We start from the raw sequence: 20,831 nt of genomic DNA, 5'->3' as shown, positions 1-20,831 counted from the left end.
GAGAGAGAGAGAGAGAGAGAGAGAGAGAGAGAGAGAGAGAGAGAGAGAGAGACGACGAATTTCAAGATAAACACAAGCTAAACACTGTCAAACCACTTAAAAAAATTAAAACCTGAAATACTTTAGAAGGAATACCACTTTATTCCTCAGCCCAACGGAAAAAAAAAATAAAATGCACAATAAAACCCAAGTAAACTATAAAAACGGTCTAAAAGCCAAAGTAAGAGGTGAAAACTAACTAACGAGAATAACGGAGTACCTACCTTGCCTCCGCCAGCGCCTAAGAGTACCAAAATTCTCCATTTAAAAAAAATTGAAGCCCGTAGGTCAAACGCGGCAACACAGTGACATACGGAGTGAGTCTAGAAACTGAAGCGACTTTAAAGAACTATTTAGAAGAGCACACCGTGCCAACCGTACAATTATTTGAAAACACTTTTAATTGCACGGACAATATCTTAAGTTGTTTTATCTTTTTATTCACCCCTATAAATAAAGTATGGAGCTCCAGCAATCTACACACATATCATGAACAATTTCCTGCAAAGTGAAATATTATTTGATGTTTGATGGTGAAACAAAAGAATGGTTCCAAGAAAAAAAAACAATAAAATGAAGTACACTTGTTAATTAGGGACAATTGTCTGGTGTCACACATACATTTGCGTCGCACACGGATTCAAAATCTGATTTTCGGCGTCACATCTCATGGGTCCGTACTTGGTCGGCGATGCCACCGTCAATAAAAAAGCAAAGATGATTATGAAAATGTTCATTTGAGAGGCTGGTTAGGTTTGGTTAGGGAAACAATCAAATTGAAAAAATAAACTAAATGCTTGCCGATTGTTTGTTGTCCGTGACAAGCGATTTTTGTCAATCACGAAACAACGGGTTTACAAATTAATGGAGTTAAATGCAACTACAGCATGCAGGACATTCTGGCCAGGTGTTATAACTGCTAACAAAAAAAAAGTATAATACTTCCTCTTACTGTGTTGTAATAAAAATATTAGCAGCCCACCCTTTCTTACAACTGCGCCCCACCGCAAACGAGAGGGTATCGGCGAGAGACGCAGAGTTTTGTTGTGGCGCGAAACAGATTTTCAACATTTTTGATCTATTTTTCATAATTTTCTCTCGGAAGTTGGCAAAAAAGATTATAAAAACTTGTGAAAATAGGTCAAAAATGGTGAAAATCTGTTTCGCGCCAGAAAATACTCTGTGTCTCTCGCCGATACTCTCTCGTTTGAGGTGGGGCGCGGTTGTAACTTAAATGCTCGGCTAATAAAAACAGGTGAAATCTTGATACATCTGAGAAATTGAGATTGAATTTTTATTCAAACGTTTATTAATAAATAATCACAGAAACTAATTTGTTAACTGCCGATTCGTTGATTGTGGATCGTAGATAACATACGGTTGAACTTGAGAGGAACTGGTACTTGATGAAGCACAGCAACACATACGTTTACATATTTTTGTCAATTTGACGGAATTCAAAAATGTTTTCAAATTGCGTCTGTTACATCCTAAATAAGTTAGTTGAATGATAAGCGGAACATAGAATATTTTCATAGATGTGTAGTTCTCAAAAATCTGTAATTGACATAAATACATTTTATTTTTGTTTTATTTTTTAACTCGTACAAATTCACTTGGAATTCCCAAAGAAGCCGACATCAATGTTGGTGTGAGCGGTACCTGAAAAGACGTATTTAAAGAAAAAATTATTTGGTGCCACATAGTTTCTTGTTTTGTACCGCGTGTCTGAAATATTTAGCCCGATGAGATTTAATAATACACATACGATTCCATCGAAAAACCAGTTTTGGTGTGTCACTTACAGAACGCCGCTTTTAAGTATCAAAAGTCTATCACACTAAGCTATAGATATCACCAAGAAGGTAATCCTCTCATCTCTTACCACTTTTCCAACTACTAATAAAACAGTTTGCCAAAAAATAAATCGATGAGGTTTATTCAATTGAGATGACATGAGATGACTCAGTTTCCGAACGCTGACGTATATTGGAATGTATAGCATAGAAGAGGATATTAGAAGGATACCCAAGATAGCTTGTCTGTTCTGAAACACGTTGTTTATTACCTATCAGCAGTAAGAATTTAAATAACTACGAACATCTAGGTACTACAATATGACTGACTCACAAATAATGAGCTATTACTGGAAGCTGGTCCATATAAGGCAGCTACTTCATATAAGGATACGTATTTGAAAAAATAAGATTCTTCGATGAAAACCAAAAAGTAAACCAAATAAATGAGCAATCGCATACATTTTTGCTTGAACAACCAAAGATTTTCAGATGCCGGATAGAAATACAACACAAATCTTTGGATGGCGAGTATCGATAATAAGATAATATATGCTTTTACAAACAAATAACGTGTTCTAAAAAAGACAATAAAAGGAATGATCAATATTATACTGATTGTTATATGCTTGCGGACATCTCTTATAACAAATACTATTAAAATGATAACAATAAACGACCATAGAAATAAAATAGTGTGATATTTCAGGGAATGATAGAAGTGTTTGAGAATCGGGTAGATTGGGATCTGAAGAGAAAACCTTGTTTAGTTTTGGAAAATGAAATTTTCTCAAAAACTTAGAGCACAATTTACATGGGAATGACCCAGGGTGTAACGCTGGGATTTCTCAGATATTTTGGGAAATGAGAGTCCTTACCCCAACTAGAATAAAACAAAAATCTTACGTGCCCCTTTTGAGTTTCCAGCGAATAGCAGACACAATTCCATTTTTTCGACTTTTTTGAGTTGAACCACTTCGAGACATCATAACTCGATCAATTCAAGAGCAATCTCCTCAAACTAAAGTGCAATCGAAAGATCTAGACCAAGGCTTTATAAAAGGTAACAGACATATGTTTCCATCTGTGACTCCCGAACTACTACAAATCAAAATGTGAAAATTTGCACTTCTCATGAAATCAGAAAGTGGTCATTTTCGAAAAAACGTATTTGGGAGACTATGTCTATCTGATTGCCAGTGACAAATAAGGTATATATACGTATTCAAATATATGGCTACCCTTTCATTTCAGAGACTTTTTTTCATTTTTTCAACTTATAAGCTCAACTTCATGTATGTACGTGTTGTTGTCAACTATTTCCCCAAAGACAAAATTGTCGACAACTGAAAGGCTGAATGATGAGCCCCACATGGTTTTCCCCGCAAAACTAGGCTCATCATCGCCTTACTAATCTCTTATTTCAATATTGTTCCAATCTGTTCACTAATTCACTTTATTTATCTCTTTTCAATCGCCTGTTATCAGGAATATTCAATTAATTATAATTTGAATTACCGCCCTAAATCCATTCCATTGTGTCAGTAAACGCGCTCCACTCAGCCGCGAGCGGTCGCGTAGCGGCCGCCGCGCGTCCTTGTTGCTCAGGCTAGCCGACGAGTGGTGGTGGCCTCTTCCGGTCGTCCGGTAACGTGACGAGTGTGAAAGTGTCGGCAAAATAGATCCTATCATTTTTCCGGACTATTTTAGCCTATTTTCCGCGCTACTGACGCTTGGGAGAGTGAATAATCGCCCTTTTTAGGCCCTTTAGGCCATTTTCAAGCGATCCGCGGTTGTGACCGCTCTTTCGTCTACTTTTGGACCCGCGGCACATCCAGCAGGACGCTTTACTAAATATTAAATTATCTCTCTCTAAATTATCTAAATCTTTCGTAAATAAATGGGTCATTGTCTTAAAATTGTGTTCTGTTGTCGCATCGCTCATCCTCACACTTATAGCCGTTTATTCTCACATTTTTAACCAGTTAGGGAAGATTTTAGCGGGTCTGTCTCCGACCGCATTTATGGCCCGCCTCCACACGTGTGATTTTTCTACTGTGGAGTTGATCGTTTGTTCTGAGCAAAAGGTATACTGATATTTAAGCGTAATATAATCTTTATAACACTGTAATTGTTGTCTAACTAAAAATGAAAGAATTCACTGAAAAACGCTCAATTTATTTTTAAGGATTTGACGTACCCCTATACATGAAGTTGAGCTTAAAAGTTGAAAAAATGAAAATAAGTCTCTGAAATGAAAGGGTAGCCATATATTTGAATACGTATATATACCTTATTTGTCTCTGGCAATCAGATAGACATGGTCTCCCAAATACGTTTTTTCGAAAATGACCACTTTCTGATTTCATGAGAAGTGCAAATTTTCACATTTTGATTTGTAGTAGTTCGGGAGTCACAGATGGAAACATATGTCTGTTACCTTTTATAAAGCCTTGGTCTAGATCTTTCGATTGCACTTTAGTTTGAGGAGATTGCTCTTGAATTGATCGAGTTATGATGTCTCGAAGTGGTTCAACTCAAAAAAGTCGAAAAAATGGAATTGTGTCTGCTATTCGCTGGAAACTCAAAAGGGGCACGTAAGATTTTTGTTTTATTCTAGTTGGGGTAAGGACTCTCATTTCCCAAAATATCTGAGAAATCCCAGCGTTACACCCTGGGTCATTCCCATGTTAGATATTATCATTTCAAAGCCAATTAATTTGGAAAATCAAAATTCGTACGTAACTGTTTTCTTTCGTGCGTTTCGTAATATTCTTTCATATAACCTGTACTCACCTCTCTGTCCTTCTTGTCGTTCACACGATGTACATGCATATAGAATGGGAAAAGTATAAGTTGCACAAAAGCACAAGCTCCTATAATTCCAAACCATATAGAATGGTCAGTTTGAAATAAAAACATATTCAGATCATCAGTAGTCGAATTACGTGGTGTCTGATAAGTATCCGTATCGTTATAACTTTCTAGATAATTCATCTTCTAAGAATCGAAGCTGTGATGTTTTTAAGAGTGAAATCGATATTGAAACAACGGGGAAGTAACAAAAAAAGTGTGATGGATGAAAGAATAAAATATATATAGAAGTGCAGATGCAGGTGAAATAATTCAGGAAACTGATATCTGAATTGAAGATTACTGTCAAAGAATTTCATGATACATACATGCACATGAAAAGCGTTGAAACTGTTTTGGTAAATGACAAGAAGTTGATGGTTGGATCGTAAATAACATAAGGTGTTTTCAACCTGCGTGTGTTATAGTAAATTGGATGACAAAGGAAGCATGAACATAGTGAAATTTCATTTAATATTTTATGCTGAAACAAAGAATGATTTCAAAAAAAGACAATTCAATAACTATTTCTGTAGGCTTGTTAATTATGGACAATTGTCTGGTGTCACACATTTCTTGGTCGTCGGATGCGCCACGAATCCTGGCGCACAATCACATCGCTCAACACATATTCCAGTGGGCTGCAAGTATAATTATGATGATGCATACTTTTAAGAAAAGCCTTATCGAAGCATTTTCTCAAGAAAAGCTAAACGGAACTCACTGGATTTTGTCGTTCACAAGTTCTGTACATTTGCGTCGCACACGGATTCAAAATCTGATTTTCGGCGTCACATCTCATGGGTCCATACTTGGTCGGCGATGCCACCGTCAATAAAAAAGCAAATATGATGATGAACATTTTCATTTGAGAGGTTTGGTTAGGGAAACAATCAAATTGATGAAATAAACTCAACACGCCAATGTTTGCCGATGGTTGTTTGTTGTCCGTGACAAGCGATTTTTGTCAATCACGAAACAATGGGTTTAGAAATTAATGGAGTTAACTGCAACTACAGCATGCAGGACATTCTAGCCAGGTGATATAACTGCTAACAAGAAAAAGAAGTATATAACTTCCTCTTACTGCGTTGTCATCTGAGAAATTTAAATGTAAAGTTTATTCAAACGTTTATTAATAAATAATCACAGAAACTAATTAGTTAACTGCCGATTCGTTGATTGTGGATCGTAGATAACATACGGTTGAACTTGAGAGGAACTGGTACTTGATGAAGCACAGCAACACATACGTTTACATATTTTTGTCAATTTGAATGAATTCAAAAATGTTTTCAAATTGCGTCTGTTACATCCTAAATAAGTTAGTTGGATGACCAACGGAACATAAAAAATTTCAACGAATGAGTAGCCTATGAAAATCTGTAATTGACATAAATAAAATTCATTTCTATTTTATTTTTAACTCGTACAATATTTCTTGAAACTCCCATAGAAACAAAGATAAATGTTGGTATGAGCGATACCTGAAAATACATGTTTTTAAAGATACCTTATTTGGTGCCACATAGTTTCTCACGCCGTTTTTAAGTATCAAAAGTCTATCACTAAGCAATAGCTATCACTGAAAAGGTAAGTTTGTCATGCTTTACCACTTTTCCAACTGCTAATAAAACAGTCTGCCAAACGATATATCGATGAGGTTTGTTCAATTGAGATGACATGAGATGACTCAGTTTTCGAACGCTGACGTATATTGGAATGTATAGCATAGAAGAGGATATCAGAAGAATAGTTAAGAATATGTGCATGTTCTGAAACGTTATGTTTATTATCTATCAGCAGTAAGAATATAAATAACTATGAACAGCTAGGTAGACAATATGACTGACTCACAAATAATGATCCATTCCTGGAAGCTACTCCATATAAGAATACGCGTATGTAATAGATACATTCTTCGATGACAACTAAAAAGTAAACCAAATAAATCAGCAATCGCAAACATTTCTTCTTGAACAACCAAAGATTTTCAGATGTCGGATAGAAATACAACACAAATCTTTGGATGGCTAGTATCGATAATAACATAACATATACTTTTACAAACATATAACGTGTTGCAAAAAAGAAAATAGCAGGAATGAGCAATATTATAATGATATGCTTGTGGTTATCTTTTACAACATATTTGGATATATTGAAAACAATAAATGACCAGAGAAGTAAAATAGTGTGAAATTTCAGGGAATGATAGAAGTGATTGAGAATCGGGTAGATTGGAATCTGAAGAGAGAATCATGTTTATTTTTGGACAAAGAATATTTCTCAAAAACTTTAACCACAACAGTGGTATCCCTGATTTGAATTTCTCTAATAAGAACCGCCTGAACAAGAGCAACCTAATTAAGATTACATCCGGAATCAAAACTGGTTCAAAGGAAAACTCCACTCTAATGTATATAATCTTATCTCACACCACCAGCATTCCTCTGTATGAAATTTATTGTCATAATACTGTATTTATCCATAAGTATTCTAAACTATCCTTCGTTGTATTTGAATTTCTTTTTAATTTTTTTTTCAAATGAATAAATAGATATGTATTCTATTCAAATCAAAACTCGATCCGAGTAAGAACTGTGCCCGAATAAAATCCGTTTTCAATCTAAACTGCCCGCATCGGATCTAGTACGAATCAAAGCTAATTAAGTGATTAGAAATTATCATTTCAAAGCCAATTAACCCTTATTTGGAAAACCAGATTTGTAACTGTTTTATTTCGTGTTTTTCGTATTGATGTTTTTTAAAACCAGTACTCACTTCTCTGTCCTTCTTGTCGTTCATACGATGAACATAAATATAGAATGGGAAAAGTATAACTTGCACAAAAGCACTAAATTCCATAATCGCAAAATACAACTTTTCGTTAAATAAAAACATTGCTAGATCTACAGTAGTCGAATAACATGGTGCAAAAGTTGTTGGCTGGAGGGTCTCAACAGTCTGATAAGTATCGTGACAACTTTTCAGAAAACTCATATTCTAAGAATCGAAGCTGTGTTTTTAAGGGAGAAACCAATACTGAAACAACGGGGAAGTAACAAAAAAAGTGTGCTGGATGAAAGAATAAAAAATATTTAGAAGTGTAGATGCAGGTGAAATAATTCAGGAGGCTGCCATTTGAATTGAAGATTACTGTCGAAGAATTTCATGATTCACGCACATAAAAGCGTTGAAACTATTTTGGTAAATGACAAGAAGTTGATGTTGGATCGTAGATGACATACGGTGATTTCGAAAAGCGACTGCTATAACCTACTCAGGTATTTTTGGGCCACTTTGCCCACGAAATGGGCCATGTGGCCCACGAAATGGGCAGTATGGCCCGCCCTACGCGGGCCATCATGCCCATATTCTGGGCCACATGGCCCATTTCGTGGGGGGCAAAGTGCCGAAATTCGGTTCAACGCGCAGCATTCAGCTCCCTTTTATCTTTCCCAGTAATCACAATAATTAACAAGATTACACATTTTTGTACTTTTCTACTATTTATTTGTCAAATTCAAACACAAAACAATTATTTCAATAATTATCAATAATTATATAAGCTGAAATTGGTCAAACTAGAAGATGGGATACACGAAAAGGAAATAATTTTTCGTGAAAATTACAAATATACAAATTACAACAAAAAATTCAGAGTAAATGCACAAAATTAAAGATAGAAGAAAATGAGCAGCTGGAGAGCGTAGTTGGTGATGATTCTTGTGTTGTTGAAATCATTTTTTGTTCCGCTGAAATTTCACCAAAAGTAAACAAAAACAAATAAAAAATACTGTCTTACCTGTTTAGTCGAGTTTAGATTTGTTTCATTTTCTGTGCGAAATAAGTATAATTATATAAAAGGACGATAAAAATGAAAAAGAAACGAAATAAATAAGAAAAATCGTGGCGAAAAATCAGAATGCGCTTTTCGATTTCTCAACCTGTGCCCACTCCGTGCCCATGCTGTGCCCATCCATCCTCACCAAGCGCCCAACCTGTGCCCACATCCGCCAAGTATTTCCTATCTCTCAACCTGTGGCCCAACCTGCGCCCAACTTGCGCCCACTGTGCCATGTGGCCCTTTTTGCGGGCACTGTGCCCTATTCACGGGCCACATGGCCAATCGAAAGTTTCGTAGCCCAACCCTTGCCCAAAAATACCTGAGTATCAGGGCTGGGCAAATTATTTGTTTGATTATTTGAATTATTTGAAATTTTGGGTAAAAGTCAAATAAATTGCTTCAAATAATTATTTGAATTTTTTTTTCAAACAAATTGCTTGACCAAATAAAGTTTGACAATTTCATATCAAATAAAATTATTTGACCAAATTATTTGAAATTTTTCAAATAATTTGAAACCCATTTCTTTGTATCATTTATGATAATTTTTCTCTTCAAGCTGCCAAAAGGTTAGGGGAAAATAATTATTTCGTACTCGAGAAAGTCTTTCAGGACGGAAAATTTAACAAAAAATAGTATTTTTCCTTGATTTTTACATGTTTTAAAATATGCCCTACTGTTTTTTTTCTTTTCACTGGCCGGAAAAAAAGTTGGAGAATCTCGGGGTATACCGGAGACAACGACACTCCAAACTCTGTTTTTGTTGTATTTTTACTGGTAATAGCTTTTAATAATGATTAAACATGTTTTAGAAAGGTGAATTCTGAAAAAAAGTCGGAGAAAATTTCGGATATCCGATTCTCCGACTTTTTTTTTTCGGAGAAAAAGTCGGATATCCGATTCTCCGAAAATTTTTCTCTGACCAAGCCTGATCGGCAGTAAGAAGAATACAGAAACTATGATCAGTTAGACACAAATAAATAGTATGACTGACTCACAAATAATGATATATTTATGACAGCTGGTCCATATAAGAATACGCGTATGTAATAGATACATTCTTCGATGACAACTAAAAAGTAAACCAAATAAATTAGTAGTCGCAAACATTTCTTCTTGAACAACCAAAGATTTTCAGATGTCGGATAGAAATACAACACAAATCTTTGGATGGCTAGTATCGATAATAACATAACATATACTTTTACAAACATATAACGTGTTGCAAAAAAGAAAATAGCAGGAATGAGCAATATTATAATGATATGCTTGTGGTTATCTTTTACAACATATTTGGATATATTGAAAACAATAAATGACCAGAGAAGTAAAATAGTGTGAAATTTCAGGGAATGATAGAAGTGATTGAGAATCGGGTAGATTGGAATCTGAAGAGAGAATCATGTTTATTTTTGGACAAAGAATATTTCTCAAAAACTTTAACCACAACAGTGGTATCCCTGATTTGAATTTCTCTAATAAGAACCGCCTGAACAAGAGCAACCTAATTAAGATTACATCCGGAATCAAAACTGGTTCAAAGGAAAACTCCACTCTAATGTATATAATCTTATCTCACACCACCAGCATTCCTCTGTATGAAATTTATTGTCATAATACTGTATTTATCCATAAGTATTCTAAACTATCCTTCGTTGTATTTGAATTTCTTTTTAATTTTTTTTTCAAATGAATAAATAGATACAGTACCGGACAAAAAGATATCAAGTTTTGGTTTTTTGAGTATATCTCGAAAACTAAGAAAGCTAGGACTCTGAAATTTTGTGTATATGTTTTTCAGGGGTTCAGAAATATCCCGAAAAAATATCAAGTCCGTAGGCATCATATCTTACGCGCAATTACAGAAAAACCATTTTTTCGAATTTTCAGAATTTTTAAATTTTTTATTTATTTTGCTTTTTTTTCAAATTTTTTCGGTTTTATTATGATGAGTTTTGTTTTTATAGATGGGTAAACTAAAAAACAGTAAAAGTGTCACTTTGGCTGTCCAAGAAGCGATCATCCAGGGCATCCAGATGGGACTGAAGCACAACGTTCTGGCTCTGCAGTTCAACCTTGCTGAATCTACCATTACTAGGATTTTTCAGAGATATGAGGTTGGAGAATCAGTTTGAATTGTTGTAAAATTCAATCTTCAGCTCCGTCAAGGCGTTGTCCTTCGAAAATCTCCAGGAAGACCGCGAAAAACTACTCATCTCACGGATCGGAACATTGTCATGACCTCGAGAATGAACCCAAGATTGAGCGCTGGTGAAGTTGCAGCTATCGTGGATGGTCCTATGACTCCAGTACCTCACGTCAGAACTGTCAGACGTCGACTAGCAGAAGCTGGACTGAATGGCAGACGACCAGCGAAGAAGCCATTCATCAATGCTAAAAATCGAAAAATTCGTGTTGATTGGCAAAAGCTCATGTTGGTTGGGGACGTGCCGAATGGAAATCTGTGCTCTGGTCCGACGAATCAAAGTATAATTTGTTCGGAAGTGATGGTGTCAAGTGGATCAGACGTCCAGTCGGCACCAGATACTCCCCCAAGTACCAAACGCCAACCATGAAGCATGGTGGAGGATCGATCTGTGTTTGGGGATGCTTTTCGGCGTACGGTATGGGACCTCTAGTTCGCGTTTCTGGTCTGATGGACAGATTTCAATACGAATCGATCTTGGAGAATCATATGAGACCATTTGCTCGTCAGTCCATCGGTCGTTCGTTCACTTATCAGCAGGACAATGATCCGAAACACACTTCGTTACATGTTCGAAACTGGTTCAATCGTCGTCATGTGAACGTTCTGCCATGGCCAAGTCAAAGTCCCGACTTGAATATTATCGAGCCACTCTGGGAGGAGCTGGAGAGACGCCTGAAAGGACAATTTGCTTCAAACGCGGACCAGAAATTCATTCAACTTCAATATGCTTGGTCGCAGATCCCACAGTCCACAATTGACGCTCTGATTGACAGTATGCCTCGACGCTGCCAAGCCGTGATTGACAACAAAGGATACCCAACAAAGTATTAAACTGTTTTTGTTTTCTTCCCGCTGCCATTTTTTGATAGTTTTGGTTTTTTTTAATGTTTAATGAAATTGTTGATTTTTAAGCGATATCACATTTTTCTCGATTTCTGTAATTGCGCGTAAGATATGATGCCTACGGACTTGATATTTTTTCGGGATATTTCTGAACCCCTGAAAAACATATACACAAAATTTCAGAGTCCTAGCTTTCTTAGTTTTCGAGATATACTCAAAAAACCAAAACTTGATATCTTTTTGTCCGGTACTGTATGTATTCTATTCAAATCAAAACTCGATCCGAGTAAGAACTGTGCCCGAATAAAATCCGTTTTTAATCTAAACTGCCCGCATCGGAATCGGTACGGATCAAAGCTAATTAAGTGATTAGAAATTATCATTTCAAAGCCAATTAACCCTGATTTCGAAAACCAGATTCGTAACTGTTGTATTTTGTTTTTTTTTACTAATGTTTCTTAAAACCTGCACTCACTTCTCTTTCCTTTTTCTCGTTCACACGATGAACATACATATAGAATGGGAAAAGTATAACTTGCACAAAAGCACATACTGCAATAATTCCAAACCAAATCGATTCGTTAGTTTTAAATAAAAACTTTTTCAGATCATCAGTAGTCGAATAACATGGTGTCTGATAAGTATTCGTATCGTTATAACTTTCTTTTCGATAATTCATATTCTACGAATCAAATCTTTGTAGTGTTTAAGGGTGAAACCGATACTGAAACAAAGGGGAAATAAGAAAAAAAGTGTACCGGATGACAGAATAAAATATATATAGAAGTGTAGATGCAGGTGAAATAATTCAGGAGGCTGCCATTTGAATTGAAGATTACTGTCGAAGAATTATTTCATGATTCACGTACATGTAAAACGTTGAAACTGTTTTGGTAAATGGCAAGTAGTCAATATTGGATAGTAAATAACATAAGGTGTTTTCGAATGACTACATATGACTTACAAGCGAAGGTCACCAAGTGACAGTAACACCTGATCAGTGGTTCAAACTTTCACCTTTCGTTTTGTCGAGTGCCGGGCTTGGAGGCAAAAAACTGAACAGACATTTGAATACAGCATTAGCTTTCCAATGATATAGTTCACAACCCTAACTTCACTCTCACACGGCGACTTTTCTAATCGTATTGATTTTTTTAACACACTTTTAATAGCACGGACAATATTTCAAGTTGTTTTCCTTTTTTATTCACCCCTATAAATAAAATATAGAGCTCCAGCAATCTACACACATATCATGAACAATTTTCTATGGAACCAATTTTCAGTGAAAATTCGTTTTATTTTTTCTGTTGAAACAAAAGATTGATTCTGAAAAAAAGACAATGAAATACCGTAAAAACTGTATTAGAGCGACATGTCGCTCTATTTTTCGAACAGGTTTTTGTTGTCGTTCTATTAGAGGCTGTCGTTCTACTAGAGGCTGTCGCTCTATTTTTCGAACGAAGTTCTAAACGTCAGTCAGGTTCGATTTATGCGAATAAAAGTGAAATCGGAAGAAAAAACATGAAAAATTAATGAAAAAACAACGAAAATACCTAAAAACAGGGTGTCGGTCTATTAGAGGCTGTCGCTCTATTTTTCGAGCTTAATTTTGCTGTCGTTCTATTAGAGGTGTCGTTCTATTAAAGGTGTCGCTCTAATACAGTTTTTACGGTATATTAGAATTATTAATTAGGGACAATTGTCTGGGGTCACACATTTGTGGGTCGTCGGATGGGCCACGAATCCTGGCGCACAATCACATCGCTCAACACATATTCCAGTGGGCTGCACACGGATTCAACACCTGATTTTCGGCGTCACATCTCATAGGCCCATACTTGGTCAGCGATGCAACCGTCAATAAAAAAGCAAAGATGATTATGAAAATTTTCATTTGAGAGGTTTGTGTTTAGGGTTTAACAATCAAATTGAAAAAATGAACTCAACACGCGAATAATGCCGATGCTTGTTTGTTGTCCGTGACAAGCGATTTTTGTCAATTACGAAGCAACGGGTTTAGAAATTAATGGAGTTAACTGCAACTACAGTATGCAGGACATTCTAGCCAGATATTATAACTGCTAACAAGAAAAAGAAGTATAATACTTTCTCTTTCTGCGTTGTCATCTGAGAAATTGAAATGTAAAGTTTATTCAAATGTTTATTTATAAAAGTTCATAGAAACTAATTTGTTAACTGCCGATTGGTAGATTGTGGATCGTAACATACGGTTGAACTTGAGAGGAACGGGTACATATTGAAGAACAGCAACACATACGTTTCCATATTTTTGTCAATTTGACTGAATTCAAAAATGTTTTCAAATTGCGTCTGTTACATCCTAAATAAGTCAGTTGGATGACCAACGGAACATAGAACATTTCAACTAATGAGTAGCACACGAAAATCTGTAATATTTGATACAAATAAAGTTATTATCCTATTTTAGTTCGTACAGTGAATCTATCTATTTCTCCCATAGAAACGAAGAACAATGTGTCACAATTCTGGAATTTTCAGTCCTTAGAAAGACACGCCGTGATGAGAACAGTTCAAACGTGTGTTCATTTTTGTAATTAGGTCACGTAGAAATTAGTATGACGTGTTCCTTGCGAATCTTTTTTGAAAACCTTCCATTGTGAATATCAAGATTCAAGGGAGGAGGAACTAACTGAGATCTCAAAAATTTGCATATTTTCGTTGAATTTGAATAATTTTGTCCAGATATCTTAACTGCTATCATTTATTCATTTAAAAAATCAAAAAATCAATGACAGCAAGATTACAAAACAAACAGATGAACCCTTAACCCCTGAAATGTTTTTCTCTGTTGTCACTGGAACTACGGTAGTCTCAAAAGCTGCTGGCGGTGCAGAAGTCGTTAGATAAACCACTGGAAACTCCGAACGATTTGCAGCGACGGTTGATGTTTCCTCAAGAACTTTTGGGTTGAGAGCGATGGCTTCTGAAATTCAAATTTTTAAGTTTTTTTTAATCGAGCATCCTAACCGCAAGTTTGGTTATCAAAAGTTGGTGCTCGAAGGGTTAAACCGATAGCCTCTCTGACTTTATAACATTGACTGGAGTTTGTCAAAAGAATGTCATTATTGTGATTGAAGTGTAGCAATACAATATCTTCCGATCGAACTCTTCTGAATTTCGGAAAAGTGACGTCAACCAGATTTTTGTTGTTCTCAATTGAAATCAATGGTGGCTTATTTGTCCGTTGTACCACGTACTCCAAACTCTCCAGAAATGATAAATCACTCAATTCAGTTCCCTTAATCACCAGATTCCCGAATATAATCTCCACTAATTTCATAGTTTCCGGGTCAGAATCAGGTCCGATTTGCACGTCACCATAGATTTGAGTGCATCCTTTCGCTGGCTTTTCGCATACTTGCTCAGTGAACTTTGGCTCACAAACCGGGCAATAGAATTCGTCTAAATTGACAGCATCTAGTTTTATCCAGTTGAGCATTTCTTCAGTGGTTACGCAAAAATCTGGGTGATCTGGTATAATGAAAAATTTGAATTGGCCTCCGTCCGGGTGAGCGATGTTCTGGAAAAGGAGCTGGGTATTCTGGAGACTCGAGACTCGAAAATTATTAGAAATGAGAAATATTTCACAGATTTCTCGAATATTCTTCGAAATTTTACGAGCTTTTCAAAAAAAAATTTCGAAGAATTTTTGGATATTTCTGGAAGTTTCTAGAAGATTTTTTTCCGATTTTTCTTAATCTGGAAACAATTAATCCGCCTAAGAATATCTAGTTTAAGGTTCCGGAACATAATTATGTTTTTAACCCAGCCGTAATTTGTGTCGAGACCCAAATTGCTCAGAATATAGCGTTCTCTCGTTCTGAACGGTCTATGGCGAGCCTGCTTACAGCGGCGGGGGTCTACCTCACGGTAGGTCCGCTAGCTGCGACGAGAGATTTTGATAGGTCTCTCGTCTGTCTTTTTTATCAGACGGTGGGTTTGTGCAGAGGGTCGAGCTCAGGGAACATCATCACCCGAGTTGATTCCACCGGCATCACTATTGGTTAGGTATAGCTGCACGCAGTGGACTCAGGTTCCGACTTAACCTTCGCCCTCCCGAAATTTTAACACCACAGGATTCCTCCAACTTTGTCATAGCCGTCGGGTGTTGGCACACCACTGACTATGACGGAGTTCCCCGCCAGGAGCCTCACGGCCTACGACCTTACCTTCGGGTTTGACCCCTCCAGCACCGGTCGGCATTCAACCTGCCACTCGTGTGTTCTTCCAGCCAGAGCTCTCTTTCAGATCGAGAGACAGAGACCTTCCAAACACTATGCCAGATCAGATCGTGGCAGGTTGAGCATCTGATATTACCGGCTATCAGGAAGCCTTAAAAAGATTGGCGATACAAAGGTCCCCACTTTGTTGTAGCCCTTTTATGGAGAAAAAGCAGGAATGTTTATATCCTCTTTTTTCCAGACATACAAACTTGGGGTTTTGATCCACCTAACGACTTTTCTTCCCAAAGGAGTTAACCTTTAGTTAATGAAGAAAATCCGGGGTTTAACATACCTCTGGGAGCAATACTGTCTCAAGGACCAAAAACTTCCCAGAGGGTAAGAAGAACACGACGATGGCGAGCCTGCTTACAGCGGCGGGGGTCTACCTCACGGTAGGTCCGCTAGCTGCGACGAGAGATTTTGATAGGTCTCTCGTCTGTCTTTTTTATCAGACGGTGGGTTTGTGCAGAAGGTCGAGCTCAGGGAACATCATCACCCGAGTTGATTCCACCGGCATCACTATTGGTTAGGTATAGCTGCACGCAGTGGACTCAGGTTCCGACTTAACCTTCGCCCTCCCGAAAATTTAACACCACAGGATTCCTCCAACTTTGTCATAGCCGTCGGGTGTTGGCACACCACTGACTATGACGGAGTTCCCCGCCAGGAGCCTCACGGCCTACGACCTTACCTTCGGGTTTGACCCCTCCAGCACCGGTCGGCATTCGACCTGCCACTCGTGTGTTCTTCCGGCCAGAGCTCTCTTTCAGATCGAGAGACAGAGACCTTCCAAACACTATGCCAGATCAGATCGTGGCAGGTTGAGCATCTGATATTACCGGCTATCAGGAAGCCTTAAAATTTGGAGAGTGCAAAGGTCCCCACTTCGTTGTAAGCCTCTCAGTGGAGAAAAAGAAAGGAATGCTTATATCCTCTTTATCCCCTAGGCTTACAACTTGAGGTTTTGATCATCCTAACGACTTTTCTTCCCGAGGGAAAAAAACCGGGGTCAAAACTAACCACCCAAGCCCGAGTTACCTCAAACTTGGGTAATTAAATTTCTGAATCTTGTGAAATTACTCAAAATCAAAAAAATGATTGAAGATAAAGTTTTCGTGGTGGGACCAAACATTTTTATTGAAAAACAAATGCAAAACGTGTTCGAGAACACAAATTTGCTCCGGAACCAGAAACTATATACCTTAAGCAAAATCGTTGTTTCCAGGTTTATCCCGAAATCCTCTAGAAACTTCCAAAAAACCCGGATTTTTTTCGAAAAATCTTCAAAAAATTCTTTGAAGAATTTTCGAAATTTCAAATTTGACTCCACTTACCTTCAAATTTGGCAAACCCAATCTCTCCAACGACACATAATTCCTTGTGATCTCCCATTCTGAGCAGTTCACCGAGCTCAAATTCGTCATGCTCAGAGACTTCATCTCGAAATTGAACAGAAATTGAATTTTCTCCACTGAAAATTTATTTTGTAGAAAAAATTTAAGTGAGACTTTACTTACAACAATCGATTGATTCCAGACCGGCTAGAAATTTGGCGCTGGTAATTTCTTGATTTCCAACTGCCAAACTACCGATCAGATGCTTCATGTTCTTAAATGTCGAGGCTAGTTGATCTTCCGATAGATCACAAAATTGATTGATTCGTAGATCAGCACAGACGGTTTCACACTCCGTTGGGAATAATTTCATGGTTATTTTGGTGATATTTTGCTCCGGGTATATACATTTTGGGTCTAAAATTTCTATTTTGAAGAAACCGTTAGACTGAAGACGCCTCACCACACTTCATCTTCTTAAAGTACGCTTTATACTTCTTATCATATTTTTGACTGGAAATTACAGTAACCAGAAGGAGAAATAAGATGATTCTCCTCATTTTTAAAGTAAAAAGTTTGAGAAGTAATGATTTTTTGAAATCGGGTGAAATCGAGTGACAGAGGAAAGCATGTAATCTTGAAAATTCAAAGGTAATTACATATTTGAAAGAAAATTTTTCTTCGATCTTGACAACATAGTCGTTGGAGTACCAAGTACCAAACCAAAAACATTGACTAATAGTTCAAGAAATCAAAAACTTTTGAAAATGGAAATGATTTCATACTTTGAGTAGGTGAGAATTGGTTTTTTCTGAATGACTTCGGGACCAGAGTTGGGCGGAATGCCTAAAGGCGGAAGGCCGAATGAAATGTCATTTTTTAGAAAACTATTATTTTGGTCTTATTCTGTTGTAAAAATCGACTGAATGGTTTGATTTGTCTGATATTTCGATTTTTGGTAAAAACTGATATCTTTGGTGCAAAAAACCTTAAAAATATCAGTAAATTCCAGTAGGCGACCAAACTTTTCAATCTGATATCCTCTAAGCGGAATGCGGAATTCCGTAGTCAATTCGCAGCATAATCGTTCAATCACTTTTTGAGAAGTTTTGAATAGTCCAATGGAGCGCGTTTGTATCACAGCTGCTGAGCCTGTAAATCCGTGTCAAGGTAATTTGAGGATAGAGCAACCGAACGTTTTGCAAATGTGACTTTTATGGAACAGAGACATTTCAAAGCCAAAAGAATTGGGAGCCAAGAAATGTTGAAATGAAAATTAGTTATCACACGATAAAATAATGTTTTAATTGTCAACACAAGAAACATCTCGCACAATTTCTTAATAAATTCACGAAAAACCGTTTCTATGTGAAAAAAAAAACTAAAATACCACAACTTTTTTTAGACAAAAATGAAAAAAGTTTGAGAAATGAATCCTTGTCATTTTTGAAATAATGTATAAACAACATGAAAATTTTATTTTAAATCAATTTCAGACCAGAAAAATTGCAGAAAATACCATTATAAAGAAAGACCAACCGCTTGCAGAATTCTTCACTTTCATTTCCATTTCCCTTGCCCTTATTGAATTTGCTTCTATTTCGTGATACTCTGGAAAAACCTTATTTCATTATCAGATAAACATGTATGCCTACCACAACTAAACCCATCAAAAGTCGGGGCGAGACCTCGTAAATCCAGGGATTTTCTGATTTCGAAACATAAAGTGAAATTCACAAATGTGAAGGGGTTCATTTTAAAACTCATTATCTCACTTGCATCAGAATGGATTCTTCGAAGTTTTGGAAAAGTGAAATTTATCAATTTCTTGTTTCCTTCGATTGTGATGGCTGGTTTGTCTGAAAAAGATGTGCCTATTTTCAGCACTTTCTACTGAAACTCACTTCCCAACTCCGCCACGTACTTCAAGCTCTCAAAACATTCCAAGTCTGTCAAATCGCTTCCATTGATTACCAAATTTCCAAAAATTGTCTCCACAGTTTTCATAGATTCCAAATCAAAGTCAGTGGCGATTTCAATATTTCCAAACAATTGAGTACACCCATTGGTAAGCTCTTTGCACATCTGATTGTCTAAGATTGGCTCACAATACTTTCCAAAAATGAAGTAGTTGTCTGCTGTGTCTATACTCATAAAATTATACATTTCTTGAGTAGAAATACAGAAAGATGGAAAATCAGATGAGATTGAGATATCAACTTTTTTAATTGGGTCGCTAGGCTTGGTCATATTCTGGAAACTTGCTATTTAATTAATTGCCAATAGAGCGCATTTGCTCTACAAGAAGAACTGACTTTTATATTCGGCATATTCAATTTTTCCAGTTTGCTGTTCCCAGAAACAGTGAACCCTTTGCAATTAATAGTGCTCAAATTTAACAAACCGAGCTCCAACATCTCATTGTTATCGACAAACGTAATTTCAGAATCATTGCCTGAAAAACATGTTCAGTAGAGCGTACTTACATTTCGACCCCTACCACACTCAATCGATTCCAAGCTGGCTAGAAAGTTTCCACTTGTATAATTAGTACGAATTATTGTCAAACTTCCTATCAGTTTCTTTATGTTTGAAAATAGAGAAATCATTTGATCTTCACTGAGATCACAATTTTCATTAATCAATAAGTCAGAGCAAACGGTGGAGCAAGTCTTGGGAAACAGCTCCATGGTCTTTGTGGTCAGGTTTTGAGAGGGGAATGTGCATTTTGGGTCTGAAATTTGCAGAAAGTTGGTTTATGCACAGAAAGGAATAGGCTCACAACAATTTCTTTCATTGAAAAAGGTATTAATATCTGCTACTGTTCGATTAAGCAGAAAAAAGGTGAAAGAAAGAAATACATATTCTTTCATAGCGGGATAAATGAAAACGTGTTGAACAAAGTAGATCGAAGTAAAAAATTTTATAGGAACAGGTGAAAAAAATATTAAGAAAAATTGCTAAGTTGTAGAATTTCAAGTGCATGAAATAAGAATATTGAGGATACTATTATGAAAATTTCAATCATCACAGCAGAGCTGCGCGAAATTCCTTCTTCCGACTTCCGTTTGAAAAATTTTACTTCCGGTTTTCGACTTCCGTGTAAAATGTTCAGAAAACTTTTGAATATTGTGGTTTTTGATGACATTTTCTCTGAAAACAACGCCAAAATTTGTTTTCAGTGATGACTAGAAACAATTTTCTTCGAATGGGTTATTTAATTTTCGTTTTCAGAATCCAACTTACTATTAGGAACCCATATAAATCTCTAGTTTGAAAGCGCACACATCACTTTTCGATTTGTCGAACTCTAAAAACCTTTAAACATGCAATCAAGAATATATCATGTGCACAGCACACCTAATTACTACTTTCATATTATATGTATATCCAATGCCTCGTTTAATCTTAATTTTCTATTTCTCTGAAAATTTTGAATGAGAACTAGAGATCACATTGTATTATTTTTAATTTTCTTACAATTAACTGCCCATTCATGTCCCAAAAAATTTTATGCAGACTTGCAGTATGTTCTGGATAGTTATGATTACGGTAAATTCATTTTTCGGTTACTACAAATTTCTTATCAATTTAGACCCAAAATGTGTATTCAATCAGACCGTCCTAACATCTGAAACC

General features: G+C 36.5%; 2 protein-coding genes across 2 annotated transcripts; both read right to left on the bottom strand.

Annotated features, from left to right (window-relative positions):
- Positions 1-5,233: 5,233 nt before the first annotated feature.
- On the bottom strand, positions 5,234-5,556 carry GCK72_020930 (uncharacterized protein; the record flags this gene model as incomplete). The annotated part of the gene is made up of 2 exons (XM_053733893.1): positions 5,234-5,329; positions 5,413-5,556. 2 exons carry the CDS (start codon positions 5,554-5,556, stop codon positions 5,234-5,236), a joined length of 240 nt encoding a protein of 79 aa, XP_053582806.1.
- Positions 5,557-14,352: 8,796 nt separating this feature from the next.
- Positions 14,353-19,801, bottom strand: GCK72_020929 (uncharacterized protein; the record flags this gene model as incomplete). Its single annotated transcript, XM_053733892.1, has 8 exons — positions 14,353-14,558; positions 14,603-15,155; positions 17,193-17,329; positions 17,376-17,609; positions 18,968-19,051; positions 19,097-19,445; positions 19,508-19,647; positions 19,693-19,801. The coding sequence occupies 8 exons, from the start codon at positions 19,799-19,801 to the stop codon at positions 14,353-14,355; spliced, it is 1,812 nt and encodes a 603-aa protein (XP_053582805.1).
- Positions 19,802-20,831: the final 1,030 nt, after the last annotated feature.

Source organism: Caenorhabditis remanei, chromosome V, assembly GCF_010183535.1.
Source record: "Caenorhabditis remanei strain PX506 chromosome V, whole genome shotgun sequence".
Classification (NCBI taxonomy): Eukaryota; Metazoa; Nematoda; class Chromadorea; order Rhabditida; family Rhabditidae; genus Caenorhabditis; species Caenorhabditis remanei.
This window is presented reverse-complemented; position numbering and strand designations above follow the sequence as displayed.